Source organism: Onychostruthus taczanowskii, unplaced genomic scaffold, assembly GCF_017590055.1.
Source record: "Onychostruthus taczanowskii isolate IOZ18803 unplaced genomic scaffold, ASM1759005v1 scaffold13, whole genome shotgun sequence".
In the NCBI taxonomy this organism is placed as follows: Eukaryota; Metazoa; Chordata; class Aves; order Passeriformes; family Passeridae; genus Onychostruthus; species Onychostruthus taczanowskii.
Genome location: NW_024498462.1, coordinates 11,745,582 through 11,765,382, shown reverse-complemented (window position 1 = coordinate 11,765,382; position 19,801 = coordinate 11,745,582). Strand labels below are relative to the sequence as shown.

Sequence of the window (19,801 nt, the reverse complement as noted above, 5' to 3'; positions counted from 1 at the left end):
GACTTTCCTAAACACCATAAATGAAAAGGAAACTCCAAAAAAATCTGGAGTGCAAGAGATGCGTTTTATTGTATGCCCGTTACGATGAGTAACACATTTAGAAATAATAATCCCACAGAACAGTGACAATCTTATTTTACAGCGTGTACATCATTTTTTACAGCCACATAAAACACTTATTTGTCTAAGAGATTTCCCAAATTTTAACTTTCTGAAGTTTAGAAATATAAAAAAAATTTATTCTCAAGGAACTGATTCTCATCTGGTGCAAAAACAAAATATGAACATTATCTGGAACACAAAGCCACAATATAGCATGAAGTTACAATTTCTCATGTGAACAGCTGTGTGCAAACATGAAGCAACTAAAAAAAGTAAAAAATACACATTATATGCGTAACATTTATGACCAGGTTTTTCATTAAATAGCCCTAGACCAGCTCGTTATATAAGCGCCATTGGATTTGCAGCATGCTAACACAAAGCATTTTTAAAGGGATGCATATTTTAAATGTATACACTGTAAACTCAAGATCCACCTCCAAACTCTAGTGGCAGCAGGTTTTTCTGGTTAAATACTGCATATATACTTTCTTACAGATTGAAAATGCATGTTTATAGCATGGTATAGATCTTTTTTTAAAAGAATCGATTAAAAGGTGCAATTTTACCTCTATATGGAAAATTTCATATTAGGAGGTAGGACAGTAACTGTCATACCTGTTAAGAACACTGCCCTAAAGAACCTCTAAGTACTCTGAATTTTAATTAAAAAACCCCTACAGTTTTCAACTGTTTTTAATATTCTTTTTAGAGAAGACTTTAAAGTAGCGAGGAAAAAAAATTAGTGTTGAGTCACAACACTATGAGCTGCATCCATTTTTATCCTTTAAAAAAAAAAGTCAAATTCAAAGTTAATTTTGTTATATGTGCCATACTGAACAACATTCAACTGTAGTTTCAGATAAAAAAAGGGAAATTATATACATATACATCTTTAACCCTAGCACCAGAACACCACCTCTGAGACCATAACATAATGCTCTATTTTAAACATCATATCCTGCAATAAAATAGGTTAGCAGCTTTGAAAACCAGTAAAAAAAATGCTTCTTGGACCTAAACTAATAAAGGAAACCAAAAAGTTTCCCATGAAATGTTTAAAAAAAACCCAAACCAAACTGAACAGGGGACACCCCCCCACCCCCAAATTTCACCAGTTCTGGAATTCAATTTCTAGGCACAATTGAAAACGTTGTGATGAAGCGTCTGACTAAAACTCCCTGTCCCAAACTGCACAAGAAGTGAAAAGGGGGCTCCTTTGCAAACCCTCTGTAGCTCACCCACCAGGGATCTGTTTCCATACTGGAGACACACGTTGGGACTGACAGAATGGCTCACACAATCAGCTCTGCCCTGTCCTCTAGACCCAGCAATGGCAAATACTGTTCACTTGGAGACATTCATCCATCTTTCTGCAAATTTAAGACATTCATCCATCCTCTGCATTCTCTAGTGCTCTTTAGGTTCTGATCAGCAACAATCATAGGGCTATGAGATCCCCTGCCAACCCTAATACTTTTTAAGACTTTTAATACAAAGAATGTAAAGTTATGGTTTAATATCAAGCTTTGAAACCAGGAGAAACAGTTCGTGAGATTTATTTTTTTCCCCAATTAGCATATCACAGTTTCTACACCGCTTCCTGCTGGAGCTCACCTATCACATTATGGCCTCTTTGTGGTGCCTCATTATGTGCTGATTTTTCTCGGAGGGCCTGCGGAAGCCCTTTTTGCAGAACTCACACCTGTGGGGGTAGTCTTTGGTGTGGATGGAGATGACGTGGCGCTTAAAGCCCGACGCGTCCGTGGTGCTGTACTCACAGTACTGGCACTGGTACACCTTCCTGCCACTGTGGGTCTTCATGTGCTTCTTCAGTTCGTTCTGCTGCCTGAAGCCCCTTTTACACCTTTTGCATTTAAAAGGCAGGTCCTTGGTGTGAACGGAGAGGATGTGCCCACTGAGCACAAAAGGGTCGGAGGTTTTGAAGTCACAGTGCCTACACTGGTGGATCTTTTTCCCTTTATGGGTCTCGCTATGCTTTTTGAGCTCCGAGGGCCGGTGGAAGCCTTTCTCACACACCTCACACTTGTGGGGAAAATCCTTGGTGTGCACTGAAATGATGTGTCGCTTCAGGTCACTGGAGTTGGTGCTCTTGTGGTCACAGTGGGGACACTGGTGAGTCTTATGCCCTTGGAAGAGCTCGGTGTGCTGCTGCAGCTCCTTCTCGTCGGCGAAGGCCTGGGGACAGTGCTCACATTTAAAGGGCAGGTCGGTGCCGTGTTTGGTTTTGATGTGAGTTTTCAGGTTGGACTGGTCAGCACACCTGAACACGCAGTGCTGACACTGGTATGGCTTTTCCCCCGTGTGGGTCCTCATGTGCTTTTTCAGCTCCGAGGGGTGGCGGAAGCCCTTCCCGCACTCCACGCACACATGAGGGAAGTTCTTGCTATGGACTGCCAGCAGGTGCCTGTTGAGCAGCCCCTGCTCTGCAGTCTCATAGTCACAATATTTGCACTTGTGGAGCTTGGGCTCCTTGTCCCTCAGGATGAGTTTATTGGAACTCAACGGGCTCGCCTCTCTGTATCTTCTCGTGTACTCTGTAAACTCGTGCGTTTTATCAACTTTATTTATAAGTTTATGGCTTTCCAGATGATTGTGGAAACTTACTTTTTTGTTAGTTGTAAAGTCACAGTCCGTACACTGGTACTTCTTCTTGATCATATGATCGGGATGGTTCTTCATATGCCTTTTCAAGAATCCTCTGGATTTAAATTTTTTCCCACAAATATGACAAGGGTAAACTGTTAAGGGCTGTCCATCAGGACCTATTATAACAGCTGTTTTTGAACAAACAAAAACAAGTTATGAAGGAAACACATTTACTGATTAAGAAGTTTTAAATCAGCCAAGTGCTGTTCAGATTCATGCACTTACACTTGCAGCAGAGAGAGAGTGGCTCAGTAGTTTAAAAACAACCAATCCACAGCACCTATAGTTTATATAGTTCTGTTTTAGAAACTGCTCAAACAGATCAGGAATATCACATGTGCACTGAATATAGCCATGGGTACTTTTTAATAGCTTGCAACATTCAAATGAATTGCATCAGCCCTGGGTGTACTGACTCTGAATAGCAAAATATGACATTTTCTAGGCACAGAACTGGAGGGGGGAAGGACACAGGAAATACGCAAATCATCATTTATAGCTTTTAATTCTGCATCAGCTTAAAAAAGAGAAAAGGAATAGGACAGGAGTAAGTGGCACTCCGTGACAATACCGTAACCATCCAGTGTTTACCTGTTTGCCATTGCCTGGCCTCTCCTCTCCTCCTTTTCTTGGTTTTTTGTTTGAGCACTCTATTAGTGCTAATGCTATCACAAATCTGCAGGTACTGTGTTGCATTACCGTTTTTGTTTTCTAATCGTGTATCCAAGTTATTTCCTAGAAACAAAAATTAGACACCATAAAAAACCTTAAACAACTTGTTTCTTTGGGACTGACGACTGGAATTGCACAGCAGCATTATCTACTTTTTAAAAACAAGCATTGCCCATTCCTCTACAGCAATATAGATTAAAAAGAAATGTGCTAATGGGAACCCCTGTCTATCTTTCCTGGCAAAAGTCAAGGGTATGATTGTTTAAACACTAATTCATTTCTAATTATATTCCATGATTTTTATTTAACTTGTTTTCACTTCTTAACAAGTGCATTATCTATTTTCTGTCTGCAAAACTACATTAAAAACTTGGCAGTGCCTCCCAACTTCCCCACCCCCTCTGAAGGCCTACAGACATCTAGAATTGTTTTCATTCAAAACAACAGAGAAAGACTGAGGAGTCCTTCAATATCTAATTTATGGCTCATTCTTTGCATCTCTGATTAGGAGCACTGACACAGAAATATCTGCTTTTTCAAAGACAGTTTTATTTTTAATGCTGTTAAAAGTTCTCACCTGCCGCTTGACCATCTTCGTATCTTCGGGGAAGCCTTCTTTCATCTCCTGCAGAAAATGGTATTTTAGTCATTATAAAATAATATTCTTTTTAAAGATGCTGCTTTTGAAAGCCTGATAATGAGAGAAAACTAACTTAGCTAATAAGTAACAGGTTAACACCATCCAAGTGGAGATGTGCAGCTCGGTGTTGTGTAATCATGAGCCTCAGGAACCAAAATCCCATCTCTGAGAGGAGTTAATATCCACCCCATCTGTGTTTGCATGCTTACCCCGCTGGCTCTCCTGCTTTCCATTATTAATATGCTTGTTTCTGCAAACTTTTAACCTCATCTATTCCCTCAGATAGCAATGCAGAGGTTATCTGAAATGCACACTTTGCTCCTGAGATGGAAGCATGCTATCTGCCTGGAGTAGAGGGAGGCAGATAAGAGGACTTGGCCCTTATCAGCTCTCAGCACAATGGAGTTTTGGAGATGCACAAGGAATACCTCAGGAGCACATTTCTCATTTTGCTGCTATGTGCCAAAGCTCTGTGGTTCTGAAGTACTTTACCAGCCCAGCTGTTGGGCTCTCCTTAACACACCAAGGAATTTTCACTAACTTGCTTAATTAATTGTAACAGAAACGATGGATAACTTGACACGCTCTTAACAAACATTTAACACACCAAAATCCAAGGAAATTATACAAAAGAATAGACAGAACTTACAATATATCCTAAGACACTTCCACTATTTGAAAACAAATCACTTTTTTGTTTCTCACCTAAAGGACTAACAAGTTTAAAACATGTCTATAAACTGAAATTATTAGGAACATATTTACACATTTATTCCTACTATTCCCTTTTCACAGTCTTTCCCCCTTCCCCCTCCTAACGTAAAACACTTAAGGCTGTTCTTGTTGTTTAAGAACAAGAACAATCTTCAACATTAAGCATCAAACCCCACATACTCTGTACATTTGAGCTGGGATCTGAAACAAAATCAAACTTCTCCTAACAAGCTTTCCTTTCTACTCCATGAAACCCAGCACACAGCAACCACTGGATGGCAGAGATCAGGAGCTGTTTCCAAACCCCAACAACAAGGTGAGGTCATCCCAGAGATGCTGGCAGCCGGATGAGGGAGGAAATAATGGCAGGGATTTTCAGGAAAGAAGCACAGGTTCCTACCGTAAGCAGCAGCCCAAGCAACGGGGACAAAGGTTTTATTCACGCCAGAGTCCTCCAGCTGGGTGTCTGGAAGGGATGTGGCCTCTTCTTCCCCTACAATAACTTCCATATAAACTTCATCTGCTATTTCAGCACAGCCTGGATGAAGGGAGGAGAATAATCTTTAATTTTATTTTCCCTGTCCTATCTTTTTGTTCATTTAATTTGCTCTCGCTCTGACTGATACCCATTATAAATTAATTTTCTTCCTTTGGCATTTAGGGGATCATTGCTTATTCAGATATTCCTTAAAGAGAAAAAACATGTATCAATAAATACTAATCCAAAACAAATGCCCACAAAATTTCCAATAGACAAACTCATGAACTTGCAACTGATGACATTTGCCACTTTGTCAGAAAGCTGCTTAATTCACAGTAGGAAAATAGAAAAATAAGAAGTTTGACTACCCTCATTAACTTCATCCATGGACATGTTAAATTTAATATAAATAATGAAATGATTGCACACAGTATGCACAAAGTCCATTATCCACATGACTTTAAAAAAATTATAGCCTGCTTTTTATTTTTAGGGAAGATGAGCTTAGTTTTCTACTACTTCAGGCTGAAGAATCCATCAGAAAATAATGAAAAATGTCCTTGAGAATGATGGTCATATGGGTGTACAAACAGCATGACAAACAAGAATGTTTCTTATTATGCTTACTAATATCTTCATCTTCCTGAGATGAGTCCTTAACAGCCATGTAAACCATTTTTTCTCGCTGCATTCTCCCAACACCTCCTTGTTCAATGACTCCAGCTACAGAATGGCCATTGTGAAAGTCACTCTCAGTGACAATTTCTGTCCCACCTCGAACAAAAAGAAGTTACACACATTAAGTCAATGTGAACACAGCCACTGGTAAGATTAATTTCAGATCCAAGTATTTTTTTGACTTGCTGGGACCACCTCCCTGAGAGCTGCTCAGAGAACAGCCCTGCTGGGAATTACTTCTCAGCCATCAGAGATTTTGGCTGTCCCTGCTGCTGCAAGAGCAGTCTGTCCCTTCTGTCCCTGGAGACTGAGAGCCCATCCCCAGAGGAACAGAATGTATTTGGGAACAGGGCCTGGGGATGATCTAGAGGTTCCAGCTCCAAAACAGCCAAGAGGGGGATTCTGTTTTTTCAGGAACAGACACAGGTGAGTTGTGCATCCCCTCAGAGCATGGGGATTGCTGGTCTATCTGTTGGGAAAGGGAACTGCAGAGAATTCTGAGTCCCTTGGTTCACCTGCAGCCCCAGAATTCCTCCCCTCTCTCTGCAAGGCCACCAAAGGCTCCCACCAACAAAAGGGATCCACTCCAGAGGCTCTGCTGTGCTGACACACTTGTGTCTTGCAAAGTCAGAGAAAAGCAGCAGCTGAAAAAACAGCTGCAGACACACTTGTACATTTGGGCTTTGGCTGCCTCAAAATAGCCCAGCTAATCAAAAAAGAACTTGAGACTAATCCACACCCAGCTTTTGTGCATCTGGGCAGCCTCCACAAATGTCACATTCTACAGAACACTCCAGTCACTGGATTATGTGGAATGAAGAACAAACACAAAGACCCTGAAACACTTCACACTACTGAAAGAATAAATAGGATTTCAAGGTACCTATTTCAACATCATCTTCAGCTTCAGCTTTAAATATGTAGACTTTGATAACTTCTGAACCAAAGCCATCATCTTTAGCAACATCATCATTTGCCACCTCGGTACTGATCTTCAAGGGAGTGCTTCCTATATGGTCCAATTTCTCTCCAACATCATCCACTGCAAAGAGAAGAAAATAATAATGAGGTTCAAACACATTTTTAGAAGTCAAAGTAATCAGTAGCATGATCTTCTCCACTATTCTCCCCATGCACAGGAAAGGTTTGTATTCCTAAGTGGCCCTTAAAAGCAGCTCATCTCAGGAAACTTAAGAGATTCCAGAAGTTCAGGATTTTATTGCAACTCAGGAAACACAGCAGGAATTACAGAATAAAGGACACAAGAGGGAGTTTGTCATCAAACGGAATGAGGTAACTGGTTATGGCTGAAACTATTACTCTTAGAAAGCAAAAATTTACCAATAATTAAAATTAAAGATCTATACAAAAGCATTAAAAATTAACCCAGAATTGCCCTGTTAAATAATTAACCCTGTTAGAGTCTAAGAGTTCTCAAATGTTTCATTCTGATGCATAGTCACTAAAATTTAGTGGCTGAAACTCTTGAGGAGTGTGATGACTGGAGTATATTCCCAGCTAAAGAAGTATGCATCAAAAATGTGACTCCATCTTCTTCCTCAAAGAAATTATGATTTCATCCACTTTATCAGTTGAAAACAGACACACATTAAGATTAATGCATGATATACAGCTGATTAAAAGATGCAGTGACAATAAATCCAAATACTACTATGAGAGATTGAGTCCTCATTCTTTACACAACTCACTCACTGATTATTTGGTTTATACATTCAAAATGCTAATTTAATTTCTAAGAAAAAAATACATCCAAACTATTAAAAGCAACGTATTTTGGTAAAAAGGGCATTCACAGAGATGACCATGGATACACCTCAAACTGCCAACCCAGAGGGCACTGAACCCAGCATCTCCCTGACACATGTACTGACACACTTCTCACTGAGGATAAATTTAGCTCCTGTGCAGATGGTCAACACAAACCTGTGCAGTGCTGAACACCCACTGAAGTGCTCTAAATAGAGGAGAATCCCACAAAATGTAGACAAAATCTGAATGAAATACATTCCGGGGAAACAGCATCTTACTGCACATGTAACATTAAAGTATGTGTGCACTAAGCAAAGAAAAACTCCTTAAAATGAACACTGAGGTGACAGCAGAGCTTCCCGACTCCACGGGGACGCCGAGGCCCTGATCCCTGGCAGAAGCTGGCTTACCTGGGATGCTGCAGAGCTCCCCAGTCCCCTCCCAGTTTCCTGCTCCCAGGCACTGGTGGCTGCTCCCAAGAGCTGCTTTAACCTCCCCTTGGGCTAAACTGGAGTCCCTTGAAGCCTTTAGTGCTGGGGCAGTCACTGGAGGTGGGAAGGTGAGGGTGCCTCTCCTGCAGCAGGGGAGTGGAACCCACCCCAGCAATCCCAAACTAAGCTCTTTCCACAGACACCTACCAGCTCACAGCACTGGGAAACCTCATTTCTAGTCACAAATCCTGGACTGCACCAGGTGAGTACAGAAGTTATGAGGACAGAACTGGATAAAATGTAGGGAAGTACAAGTAAATACTTGTTTTTGTTTTAAAACCTTTGTGAAGTCTGTACTTTGATGAAAATTAATAATCTGAGTTGGAAGGGACCCACAAGGATCAAGTCCAACTCTTAAGTGAATGATCCATATGGGGATTAATCCCACAACCTTGCTGCTATCAGCACCAGGCTCTATAACCTGAAACACCTATGGAAAACATCTAAAAAATGCTGCTGTAGATATCTGGGGGGGGTTTGGGGTTTTTTCTGGTAACTAATGGATTAATTCCATTGCCGAAGAAGCATCCAACATGGATCAGGAAAAAAATATTCCTCAGGAAGAGAGTTTTTGCTTTTATAATTAAAAAAACTCTGTAAATATCTACTGAAACCAATACCAGGAACAACAACACCTTAAAGAGTGAGAGTGTGCCACGTGCTGCCTGATGTTTGTGTGACCTGGCAGGACACTGGGAACAGTCAGAGCACAGACACTGAGAGAGCCACAAGAGAGAACCTGAATATTCCTCTGACACTCGACTTTCCCTGCACCAGGTCATTAAACCCTTTAATATCCCCTGTGGGAGTGCTACTGCACCTGCTAATTGACATTTTTTAAGCTGCCAGAATGGGGCTGTCAGAAGACATAAAAGTGGAGATGCTGAAATTCCCTTTTCTTGGAATAAGTACTTCCATACATTTACTAAGCATGAATTTATTAAAGACTTTTTTTTTTTCCTGCAAGGCTTTTAAAGTTTGTCAAAGTTTCTTATACATCTTCTGGAAAATGATAAATATAAGTTTAATTTAATACAATGACCATTCCCACTGCATGTGTGAGTGTTGGAAGGACTGGAGGTAATCCCCAGTACAAAAATGGGATTATATACCCAGCTCTATCACTGCAAAAAAGAGTATTTCAAAGCTCACAAACCCTGCCAATTTAGAATTGGGAGGTGATAATAAAGTTCTTTTCAAAGCTGCAACTCCAGCCACACCATTTTTTTCTGAACTCACATATTTTATAAACACAACACGGTACCAGTGAAACAGAAATGAAGTTATTCAACAACAGCAACTTCCTGCTATACAGGGGAGTTACCACATGCGTGATAGAAAGTTTTCTTTATGGAAAAATTTCCAACTATTTAACTAACATTATGTGACAGTGACTGTGCACCACTATGGGGCTGGTGAAATAATGTAAGAAAAAATGCCACAATTTTAGATAGGAACATCAACTGCAATGCAATAAGCATTACATGAAGGAAAAAAATGAGAAATTTTCAACTTTTTCAAGAATGTTTTCAGCAAAAGAAAACCCCAAAACATGAATTGAGCATGTACACTCACACACTGTGTTTTAATATTGCCTGTAAAGCTCCCAAATCTTCAATATCCTGTAAAAGCAGGGAGTCCTGTTTCAGAGGAGTAAACTTAGAACAGTATTTTAACATTTGTGGTTGCTTCTACACCATTAACCATCCTGTGCATTTTCCAAAAAATTCAGTCTTTATAATTCAAGCTAAAGAAATGGAAACCTATCAGGAAGTTTGTGTATCCAGGGCCTCTGGGATCACTTTTCTAAAACAGCAAATGTGTAATATAGCAAAATTTGGAAAATATCATCTGGGCTGAGAAAATGACATCAATATAGACTGTTACCTGTAAGATCTTGATTTTTGTTTCAAATACAACAAAACACAATGAATTGGCAATTGCTTTTGCTTAAAGTCCTGTCTTATCTGAAGTAAATCTAATGGCTTCCATCTACCTTTTAAACAGACTTAAGTAAAAGAACACAGCAGGACAAGTAATCTTTGTCAGGTTCAAAAACATTATTGTTTTTTAGAACAGCTCATGAAAATATTCTGTTGCCTAAGTAAGATGCCTTCAATCACTGCCAACCCATCAGTGCTAAATTCTCTGCTGCTTTTCCCAGGGATAGCTCAGGGGAACAGGGAATGCTTGCTTCCTTTCTGTCAATGGAATATCAAAGTGTCTTCCAGCTCTGACTCACCCACCAGAAGCACTACATGTTGTTATCTGGTCCCTTAAAATAAACTGAAAAAAACACAACAGAGAACCTCCATAAATAGATGCTGAATCCTCCTGAGTGAACAAGCTTTAAAGGAAAACTCAGCACACTCCCAGTGTTAAACTTACCTGGCTTGGCTGTTTTCAGGTGTGTGATGTCCAGATTCACCGTGGATTGCCAGCTCCCAATCCATGTGATGCCTCACATGCACTATGCTGGTGATGCCACAGCCACCAGAGCAGCAACACGAGGGCAAGGTAAGTCCCACAAGGCTTTGACAATTCTCCGGGTTTTTCTAATGTCTGATCTACTTAAGTCCCATAGGTTCAAATAGAGGAGTAGGAATCCTAAAATGTTTAGCAAACGAGGCAACAGTGTAAGACACTAAAAAGGAGGTGTTGGTGGCACAGTACCTTAGCCCCGGGCCAGCTCCAGTGCGGGTCAGTGGTGGCTTTGAGGTCACCAGAATAGTGCATGGGGCCGGCACGCGGAGCGGGGGCTGGCAACCCGCTGTGGGTCTGAATATCGCAAACCTGAAAAACAAAAGAGGGGAGGCTTCAGCTCCACTGCCCCTGCAGCACGGCCTGTGCTGCTCACCAGCTCCATCTCACTCTGACAAGGCTGGGGTCAGGGGCCCACCACAGCCTTTGGGATTCAATTCCTTTTTATCGAGGTGTTCGGATGGCTTAAAGCAAAGAGCCGTGAACACCCCGTGGTATTCGTGTTGTGAACGGATCAAAAATAGATTTTTTAAGTCCTGTGCTTATAAAGCTGATTTGAAAAAGCTGAATTTATCTGCAGAGTGGTAATAATCTTCCAGTGAAACTTTGCAATTACAAAATCATACACAGATAGTCACACAACTATCAAGACGAGCTTAATATTGCCCAAATAGTATTTACATAGCAAATGTAATTACCAGAAGTGTATAAAGTATCTACATGGGAATGTCACCTCAAAATGGTGAAAAATCACCTTTCAGTAAAGTCCCTTCCAACCCAACCCATTCTATGGTTCTGTCATTTAAGCTGTAACTCCCAACAAGCATAAAGGAAATTAAAACTCCACAGTCAGTTCCATACCCTAAAATGTCATATTTTGGTAGTTTCCACATGTGTTCCACAGAACAACTCATGGTATTCCCTAAGGGCATATGTGGCATTTTGTGTAAAGTCTCCCCTTTTTAGATGCTACATTTCATTAAAAGACAACTGAGTATTTTGAAATTCTTTAGAAGTAAGACTTGGTGTCAATTACATTATAAAAACAGCTCAACAGTCCTATATATACATCCCAAAAGAAATATTATAAAATTCACTTTCTACAATATTGACAATTTGACAATTGAATACATATAAGTAAATAAAAAGTTTTGACCTGCTTGATAAACTGAGGCCTTTATCTATTCTACACAACACATTATCTCCATAAACAAAACAAATTCAAGGGTAATACTTGAACAATTAAAAAAAATTAAAAGCTGCATAAGAACGATTCATTACCGCTGACAAAAACACAACAGCAGACACTTTGTGGGGTCAGGCTGGATCCCCAGCACAACACAGGCTCAAAACTTAGGAACAGAACAGAGCTCAAGGCCTTTATCAATGACCCAGATGAGGGGATCAGCTTTGCAGGTGACACTGAGCTGGGAAGTGTTGATGCTGGAGGTGGGAAGCTCTGCAGGGGAGTCTGGACAGGCTGGATCCTGGGCTGGGGACAGCTGTGGGGGCTCACAGGTGTCAGGTCCTGCCCTGGGGTCACAACAGCCCCACAAAAAGCTCCGGCCTGGGACAGAGGCTGGAGTCCCCATCCCTGGTGGGATTCAAAAGCCATGTGGATGTGGCCCTTGGGGACATGGTCAGTGGTGGCCCTGGCAGTGCTGGAGAACGATTAAACTCAATAATCTTACAGCTCCTTCCCATCCTACACGATTCTATGACTTCCTTAATTTACATAAATGATCACTTAAAACAAACTCCTAGATGAATAATGTAACTTCCAACTGTGACTATTCAGGCACATCACGATTATACATATATAAAAATTTAATTTGCTGAAAACTAGGTCTCAAAATGGCTTTGAAACATTGTGAAAGCCAAGCTTGAGAACACCTGACAAAACCATGAATGTGTCAGACACACGTGGGGCCATCAGGTAACTGAAAGCTTCAGATGCTCTGGTCTAAGTGCAGGATCATCAGCATCAATCACACTCATCTCTCTCAGAAGGAGTCCCAAAGATGACTGTACTTACAGTGACAAGGGAAATGACCAGTTACAGAATAAATTCATCCTAAGTACTGTCAGAAAGGAGGAATTTGTTCAGTGAAACAACTGACTGTAAAAGTGGTGCTCCTTTCGTTACAAAAACACACAAGGTTTTCTTTGTAGCAGGTCTAATTTGCTTTATAGAGTCATTTTTGAAGTTCCTTTTTCAAAAACCCCTATTTTTGACTTCTGTTAGTGACAGAGTAATGATGGAAAGCTTTAAAAATCATTGCTGTTCATCCTGTACTGAACAAAAACGAATATATTTTGCATAAGGGATAGAGATGCTATAAGAGAGGGAAATCATTATAATCATGAATCAGTGGTGTCCTCTGTCATGAGATTTTTAATAAATGCAGCTTGTTGTGAACAGACTGACACTTTGACACATTTGGCATTGACTTTTTTTTAACATATTGCTTCTAACTAAATAAAATCTGTTTTGACCTGCTCACATTTCAATAAATGATCTGAAGGAGTAGAAGGAGTAAAAAAAAAATAAATTACTTGGAATATATTTATCAAATTTGTGTAGCAGCAACAACTGGTACCTTGGGTATAATGCAAGCACTGAAGAAACACAAAGTACCCAAGGTTCTTTCAGTAGCCAACTTCAGCTACTGTCAACAGGATCATATGGAGTTGGATGCTGTGCAAGAACTGGAATGTGTTAATGACCAAACCATTAATGAACCTGACCCCTTATTTCCAAGTTCAGCCCAGAAGAGCACAACAGACAATGAAATACCTATTATGATTTTTAATACACTAAACAAACCGTGTTTTGTGGACATATTGAGAGAACTTTGAGTTAAGAGATCTTAAAAAAACTGTTTCCTAGTGGGTTCTCCTGATTAATCCGAGTACGTCATTTTTACATGAATCTAAATAGCATTGTAATATACCTGGGGTGTTTTTTAGAAAAAAATGGCATATTCAAAATCAATTTAGTGTTTAACTTTCCAAGGTGTTTTTCTTAAATTTCCTGGAATATCTAGTTTCAGAAACACAAACATACACACCCACTCACTCAGCAGCATCAATGTCCTTCTCTTTCTTGCTGCATCAGTGATTTTGCATCAAAACCCCCAAATCCAGACACCAGGAATTAACTGGGCACCAGCCTATCCCCTGGGCGTTCCAAGAGTCCAGTTACAGGAACTTCTCCCCACCAGAAGCTCCCTCCTGCTTCCATCTACCTCTGTGGACTTACAAGATATCATCAGGTAGTCTTCAGATGTGCTCTTGCCGTCGTCGTCGTCCTCGGTTTTGATGGTGACGGTGGAGCCAGGGACAGTCCCGGCTGCCTGGATGACAGCCTCCGAATCCGAGTTGGTCACCAGCACCTCTTCCGAGACCATGGTGGGCGAGTCGGCCCCGGCCACGGAGTCCTGCACCACGTGCTCCAGGTGTCCCTCAGGGCCCGTGACAAGGTCTGCCACAAACACCTGGTCGGGAACTCGCACGGTTTCTGTGATCAGGTCAGAGGTCAGCACGTGGTCGCTGGTGTCCAAAGCCTCCTCAATGGCAACGTCGGCCTCCAGGACGGAGTCGGGAACGATGACGCCCTCGGTGACAACGTCCGTTTCCGTGATGATGTCGGGCCCCTGGACCACCTCAGCTGCCAGGCCATGGTCAAGGGTTATCCCATCATCCGTGACCACGTCAGAAACCAGGACAGCTTCGGGGACTGACACAACTATGTGGTCTCCATCGATGTGAGCAGTGCCAGCCATCCCAGCCACTAGGGAACAACCACAAACCAGGAGAAAAAGGTTACAATTATTGCAGCAGCAACTGCTTTATCTAAGGAATGGACTTATCACACAGGCAAGCTAAACACAGATGGAAAAACCTGTTACTTCTCCACATCCATGTTTTGCATTTCACCCCACTGTCCAAAGCAGCCGTTCTGTACAAGCTAAGGCAAACTAAACACACCACTTCAAAACATAATGTGGAGTTTGTCCCAAACTTAGGATCTGTTAAAAACTAAAGGCCACTTTACAATTCAGTCTCTTTTTCTTTAATTCCCAGTTAGGAAACATTTCATTGCAGCAGCAATGTGAACCTTCACAGAATTCTTGCGTGACACTGGAAACGTGGTAACAAACCATTAACTGCTGTTACAATAAAAGGACTCATCCTTTGAGCAGCAAGGGCCTTGTTAAAAATAAACACTCAGTTTTATGCAATATTCACAGTAAAATTTCCAACAACTTGCCACATCACAAGGAATGGCTGGAGGTAGAAACCTGGTTTTCATTACCTGACTGGACTGGCCAGTCGTATTTGCAGACTACTTTTCTAGACGTAACATAAAATGCACAGTAAACTATTTTAACACACAAACAGCAGTTTTAATCTTGAAAACACTCAATAAAATGCTTCTTATCAGAATTTTTTTAAAATAATAAACATTATTCAGTGTTGTAATTCAAATGAAAATATCTTGGTATAGACATGGTCCTTCCCAATATCTGAGAAGATCATCCCCTGGATTCTACTCATTATTTTTAATAGTTAAAATGTTTACCAAAATCTTGCATGATCATAGTGTGAGGCATTTTGGATTCCTGTGTTTGCAATCCAAGACTTCCGCCACCTGGATCCATATTCAGCCAAATTCATTCACAAACAACTGCAAAAAACAAAAACGAGAATTTATGTTTAACAGTGTTCTTGTGTTGATCAGCTTTACTGGACTGATGTGTTACACTGACAAACACAGAGAAGTATTTACCCAAAAATTCAAGAAAACCATAAGCAACACTTCACAGAATTCACTTTACTATTTGGGTTTATTTTTTTTTTTACCTTAGCATAATAATAAATATTAGCAATTGTGCACAAAGCAGCCTCTGCTCTGCCTGTCTGCAGACTCATTAACTAATTAATCAAGACTGGTGATTCTGGATGTGTGGAGCTACAAAGAAGAAAATGGAACACCGTATTGGGAGCATCAATTTTTCCAATTCTTTCAAAATTTGGATATATGAGACACTGCAAAACCCATTTTAATGTGTAAATTTAATTGGGGATGCCGGATCTCTTTGACAAGGTACAGCTACACAAAGGCACTCCCAGAGCAGGAGAAGGCATCTATCATTTGACAGTGTTCCCATAAAACACGAGAGAGAATGATAAAATCAGCATTCCAGTATTGCTACCAAACACTGAAATGTGGGGATTCTGAATTATTTTGCAATTTGCTGCAACCCAAAGGACTTTACACAAGTTCAGTGCAAAGTGACCCACCCACCCAATCACCCACACGATCAGAAAGAGCTCAACAGGTGAAAAATCTCAAGCCTAAAAAAATCTCTGTTGCACAAGACTAAAATCTTGTACTTTTCTGCCCTCTCATATCCAAGAATCAGAGAAAGCGACAGAATCCCAGAGCAAATACGAAGTTTTAGGAGTTGTGGGAGGTGAACACAGTCAGAGCTCAGAACTAAGTGACCTGAGTGGGGCAGAGGAGCAGGGAGTACAAATCTTCCAAGGTAAGTCCAAAGCATGCTGCTTTCCTCTCCTAGCACCAACCTTGGTTTTGCTCTCCTAGATCTCATTAAAGAAATCACCAATGCCCCACGACAAGAATTTGTTAAATCTTACCATCTAAATCCAAACTATGAGGGAAACTCCAATTACTTTGAGGTAGAATATACTTGACAGCCCCACTGCAGTGAGTTCTACCTCAGGAGCCAACACAAGGTCAAGTCAGGCTGGAGGAACAAGTGCCCAAAAGCCGAGACCCCTCCAAGGCAGAGCCAAGGGGCCCAGGAAGAGCCAGGACCTCCCACAACTCCTGAGCTCCTCCAGCAAAGGAGCCCAACGATGGCAATCACAGGGAAAAGCCACTGGTCCACCCCAAAGAGTCTGAATTCAAGAATACAAAGAAGGCAAACATTATCCATGAGGAAAGTTGGTAAGGGTTTTACTATTTCAATTCCACTCCAAAATCAATTTTTTTCAGCATTGTAAGGATCACAGAGCAGGTCCAGAACCCCAATGCAATGCTCCATCACTCCCAAATTACCACCACAGCCATTTAAAATTCTCCCTGTAGCTAATGAATCCTTGCTAGCACAAAACAGAATGCAACTTCAGGGCATAAATAGCTCATTTAACTATTTCAGAATTAAGGGAATATCTAACATTTCCTGACCACAGCCTTTTCAGAGAATCCTTCTTTCAGAGTAAATGAATATGAAAGATTATTTTAATCAATCTGAGATTAGAGGAAGAATAGGCTAGAATTTTTCTCCTTCTCAATAAGCAACTTATTTTCAGATTAAATAATTAGATGCACAATATATTATGTATTTTGGCACACAGAAAAATTTAATACAAAGTAGGACTATAATTTGAATTTAAATTTCTGCAGGGAAGGCAAATTATCACTTAAAGAGTATCTTTCTGGTATTTAACAGGACTAGAAAAAGAACCAAAGTTATGGGATGGCAGCAGCAATCCCTTAAACTTCCCCTAAAATCAGAGATGGATGATGACACCCATGCAACAACCCCACTGAAGCTGTACCAACCCTATAAAGAATGTCCTTGTAAACCCTCACTGCAGACAAAGGATGGACTTGAACCAACCACACAGCCACAAATTTATTTTTTATATCAACTTTGGGATCTTAAAGGAATGCAGTGCCAGCAGGAAAAGCCCTTCCTGCTACTGCTGGAAGAATTAAGGCTGGGGGAGGCCCACGGCTCTGCTCACGGCTTGCAGCAGTGCAGATGATGCAGTTCCACATGTCACACACGCAGGCAAACCTTGTTATTGGGAACAGTCAAAAAATGCAGTGCAGTGATTAATTGTGGCTCTTCTCAGCTTCCTCCTGTAGTACACTGTGTAACACACCCACACCACCACAGACAGATCCAATCACGGCTTTGGAGAGGGAGAAATCAGGCAGAAAGCCACAATTCCACACCCTGTCACAATCCCAAACTTAGCCGCTCCTCTCTTCCTCTAACTTGTAACATCTCAAGTTTTTCCTCTCAATTCCCCTTCTCCTCTGGGTATTTAAAGACAGTGAAAATGTTTTTAGCATCAGCCAATAAAATATTTACTTTACATTAATTTTTTCATTGATTTTTTTAAATTACAGCATGCTATCTTGGCTCAGGAAAGAGCATATTACCATCACATCCCAAAATGAAGTATCTCATGCAACCTACACTGAGACTCCCAGAGCAATGGCTCAAGGCTAAATTTTTAAAATATGTCTGTATTTGGAATGGTTTTGCTTTTCTGAAAAATAACAGTTCTCTTTCTAATGAGCCTGAGTTTCATTTCAGTCTATTTCAAGCTCTTTATGCCAAAGCTCTTCCTTAGATGGGGCTCAGTGAGACAAGCAATGAATTTTAGAGTAGAAGGGATATCTGACCTCTCTGACTACAACTGTAAATTACTTCTGCACATGGCAATTTTAAAATCAAGGGTAATGGCTGGCAGTTTGGAATGACCTAAGGACACATAACATTCAACTGAAAACTGATGGAAGTTCCCAGGATACACACTGATCTGTTCTTAGCTTACTCTTCCTGAAGAAAGTAACACAAAACAGTTAGGAATATTTTCATTTTAGAGAGAGCTTAAGAAAGCACTCCAAATGCAAAGATATCCAGCAAAGCGTTTTAAGGAGGAGGGATAACAACCAATGCTTCAGCACTTCTACCCTTCCCAGGAAAAACAGGGTGTCATTGGTGTTCCCAGGGGGACAGGGAAACTCCCAATCCCGCTGCTGGCTTCCAGGCATTGTTGCCATATTTCAAATGTGTCTAACATAAACAACACTTCTACAGAACGCCAAATACAGCTTAAATACATGCTCTTTGTTTATGTAGCTTTAGGAATGCATTTTGTGTGGTCCTGCGTTCATACACACCTCTCCTCACAGCAGGCTCAGGTGGTGTATTTTCACATGAAGCCTAATTGCATGGTCAGCCCCTAATCTTTCCTTTAAAACAGTGGGTTTCTTCTAAATAATTTACATCTTGTTTACATGCTCCAAAGGAAAACACAACATCATGCACTGCTGGTGTTCGGTTATTCACAAGCTGCATATCAGATGTGCATGAAACCAAAAGGACCAGGCTCAGACATGGAGCAATGGAACAATAAATAAACTTCTACACCGTTGAAAAATAGGAACCAGCTGCTGTGTAACCATTTAATTTCTTAACATTCAAGCCGAAGTACAAAAAATTATCCTTGCTAGATAACACGGTTTTCATTTTCTTCTGCCTCTTAATTTTAATGCAGCAACTGACAGAAACGCAATGAATAACGTCCTGCTTATGCAGAAATCTTAATTAGAAAACCCCAATTAATAAAATAACGTGCAGATAGACACAGACCCTTGGCAGAGAACAGACTGGGTATGAAAAACCAGCATATCTATTTTAAAGTCCTTTATTGTGTCCACCTAGAAAGCACCACAACTTACACTCCAAATCCATTTAAAACGCCACAGACAAAACCAGCGAACGAGATTTTGTCTCACCGCCTGAAACGCGCTAAAGGCTCTTAACACAAAACAATAAAAAAAAAATAAAACAAAAAAAAATAAATTCCATCTACGCGTTGCACCAATAAAACTTCCCGTGGTAAAAATCAGGGGCAGAGCGGGCCGGCGGTGCCCAGGGCCGGGGCTCCCGGTGCCCGCTGCGCCGGCGGCTCCGGCGGCTCCGGCGCTTCCCTCCCTCCTCCCTCCCTCCCTCCCGCGCGTGCCCGGCGCGGGCGCGCCCGCGGTGCCGCCGGGGCGGGGGGAGGCGGCGAAGGGAGCGCGGGGACAAAGGAGCGGGTGTCCCGCGGCGGTGCGGACCGACGGGCGGGGACAGCGCCGGGATAACGCGGTCCCGGCGGGAATAACCCGGTCCCGGCCGGGATAACGCCGTCCCGCGGCCCCGAGCCGCGGCCTCCCCGCCCCGCGGGCCCGGCCGACATCTTGTGTTCCGCCATTTTCTGCCCGCCCGCGAGGCCCCTCCACCGCCGGGCCCGCCCGCACCACCCGCCCGGCGCGGTACCGGCGGGGGC

General features: G+C 41.6%; 1 protein-coding gene across 3 annotated transcripts; it reads right to left on the bottom strand.

Annotated features, from left to right (window-relative positions):
• Window positions 1–50: 50 nt before the first annotated feature.
• On the bottom strand, window positions 51–19,792 carry ZNF711 (zinc finger protein 711). 3 transcript variants are annotated; one of them, XM_041396393.1, is made up of 10 exons: window positions 19,212–19,792; window positions 15,285–15,389; window positions 13,962–14,492; window positions 6,841–6,999; window positions 5,907–6,053; window positions 5,199–5,336; window positions 4,022–4,069; window positions 3,364–3,507; window positions 2,731–2,900; window positions 51–2,301 (listed from the first exon to the last, which is right to left on the bottom strand). In XM_041396393.1, exons 2-10 carry the CDS (start codon window positions 15,361–15,363, stop codon window positions 1,723–1,725), a joined length of 1,995 nt encoding a protein of 664 aa, XP_041252327.1. In that variant the 5' UTR covers window positions 15,364–15,389; window positions 19,212–19,792; the 3' UTR covers window positions 51–1,722. The 3 variants fall into 3 exon arrangements, with proteins under 3 accessions (XP_041252327.1, XP_041252325.1, XP_041252326.1); XM_041396391.1 differs by having other exon boundaries at window positions 51–2,900; XM_041396392.1 differs by having other exon boundaries at window positions 51–2,900; window positions 3,472–3,507.
• Window positions 19,793–19,801: the final 9 nt, after the last annotated feature.

Coding starts and splice junctions, on each gene's coding strand:
- ZNF711 (XM_041396391.1), bottom strand. CDS start 15,363: ATGGATCCAGGTGGCGGAAGTCTTGGATTGCAAACACAGGAATCCAAA. Junction 7,000..13,961: donor AGACTACCTGATGATATCTT/GTAAGTCCACAG, acceptor TTCTCTTTGCAG/TGGATGATGTTGGAGAGAAA. Junction 5,337..5,906: donor TCAGGAAGATGAAGATATTA/GTAAGCATAATA, acceptor CCCTTCATCCAG/GCTGTGCTGAAATAGCAGAT.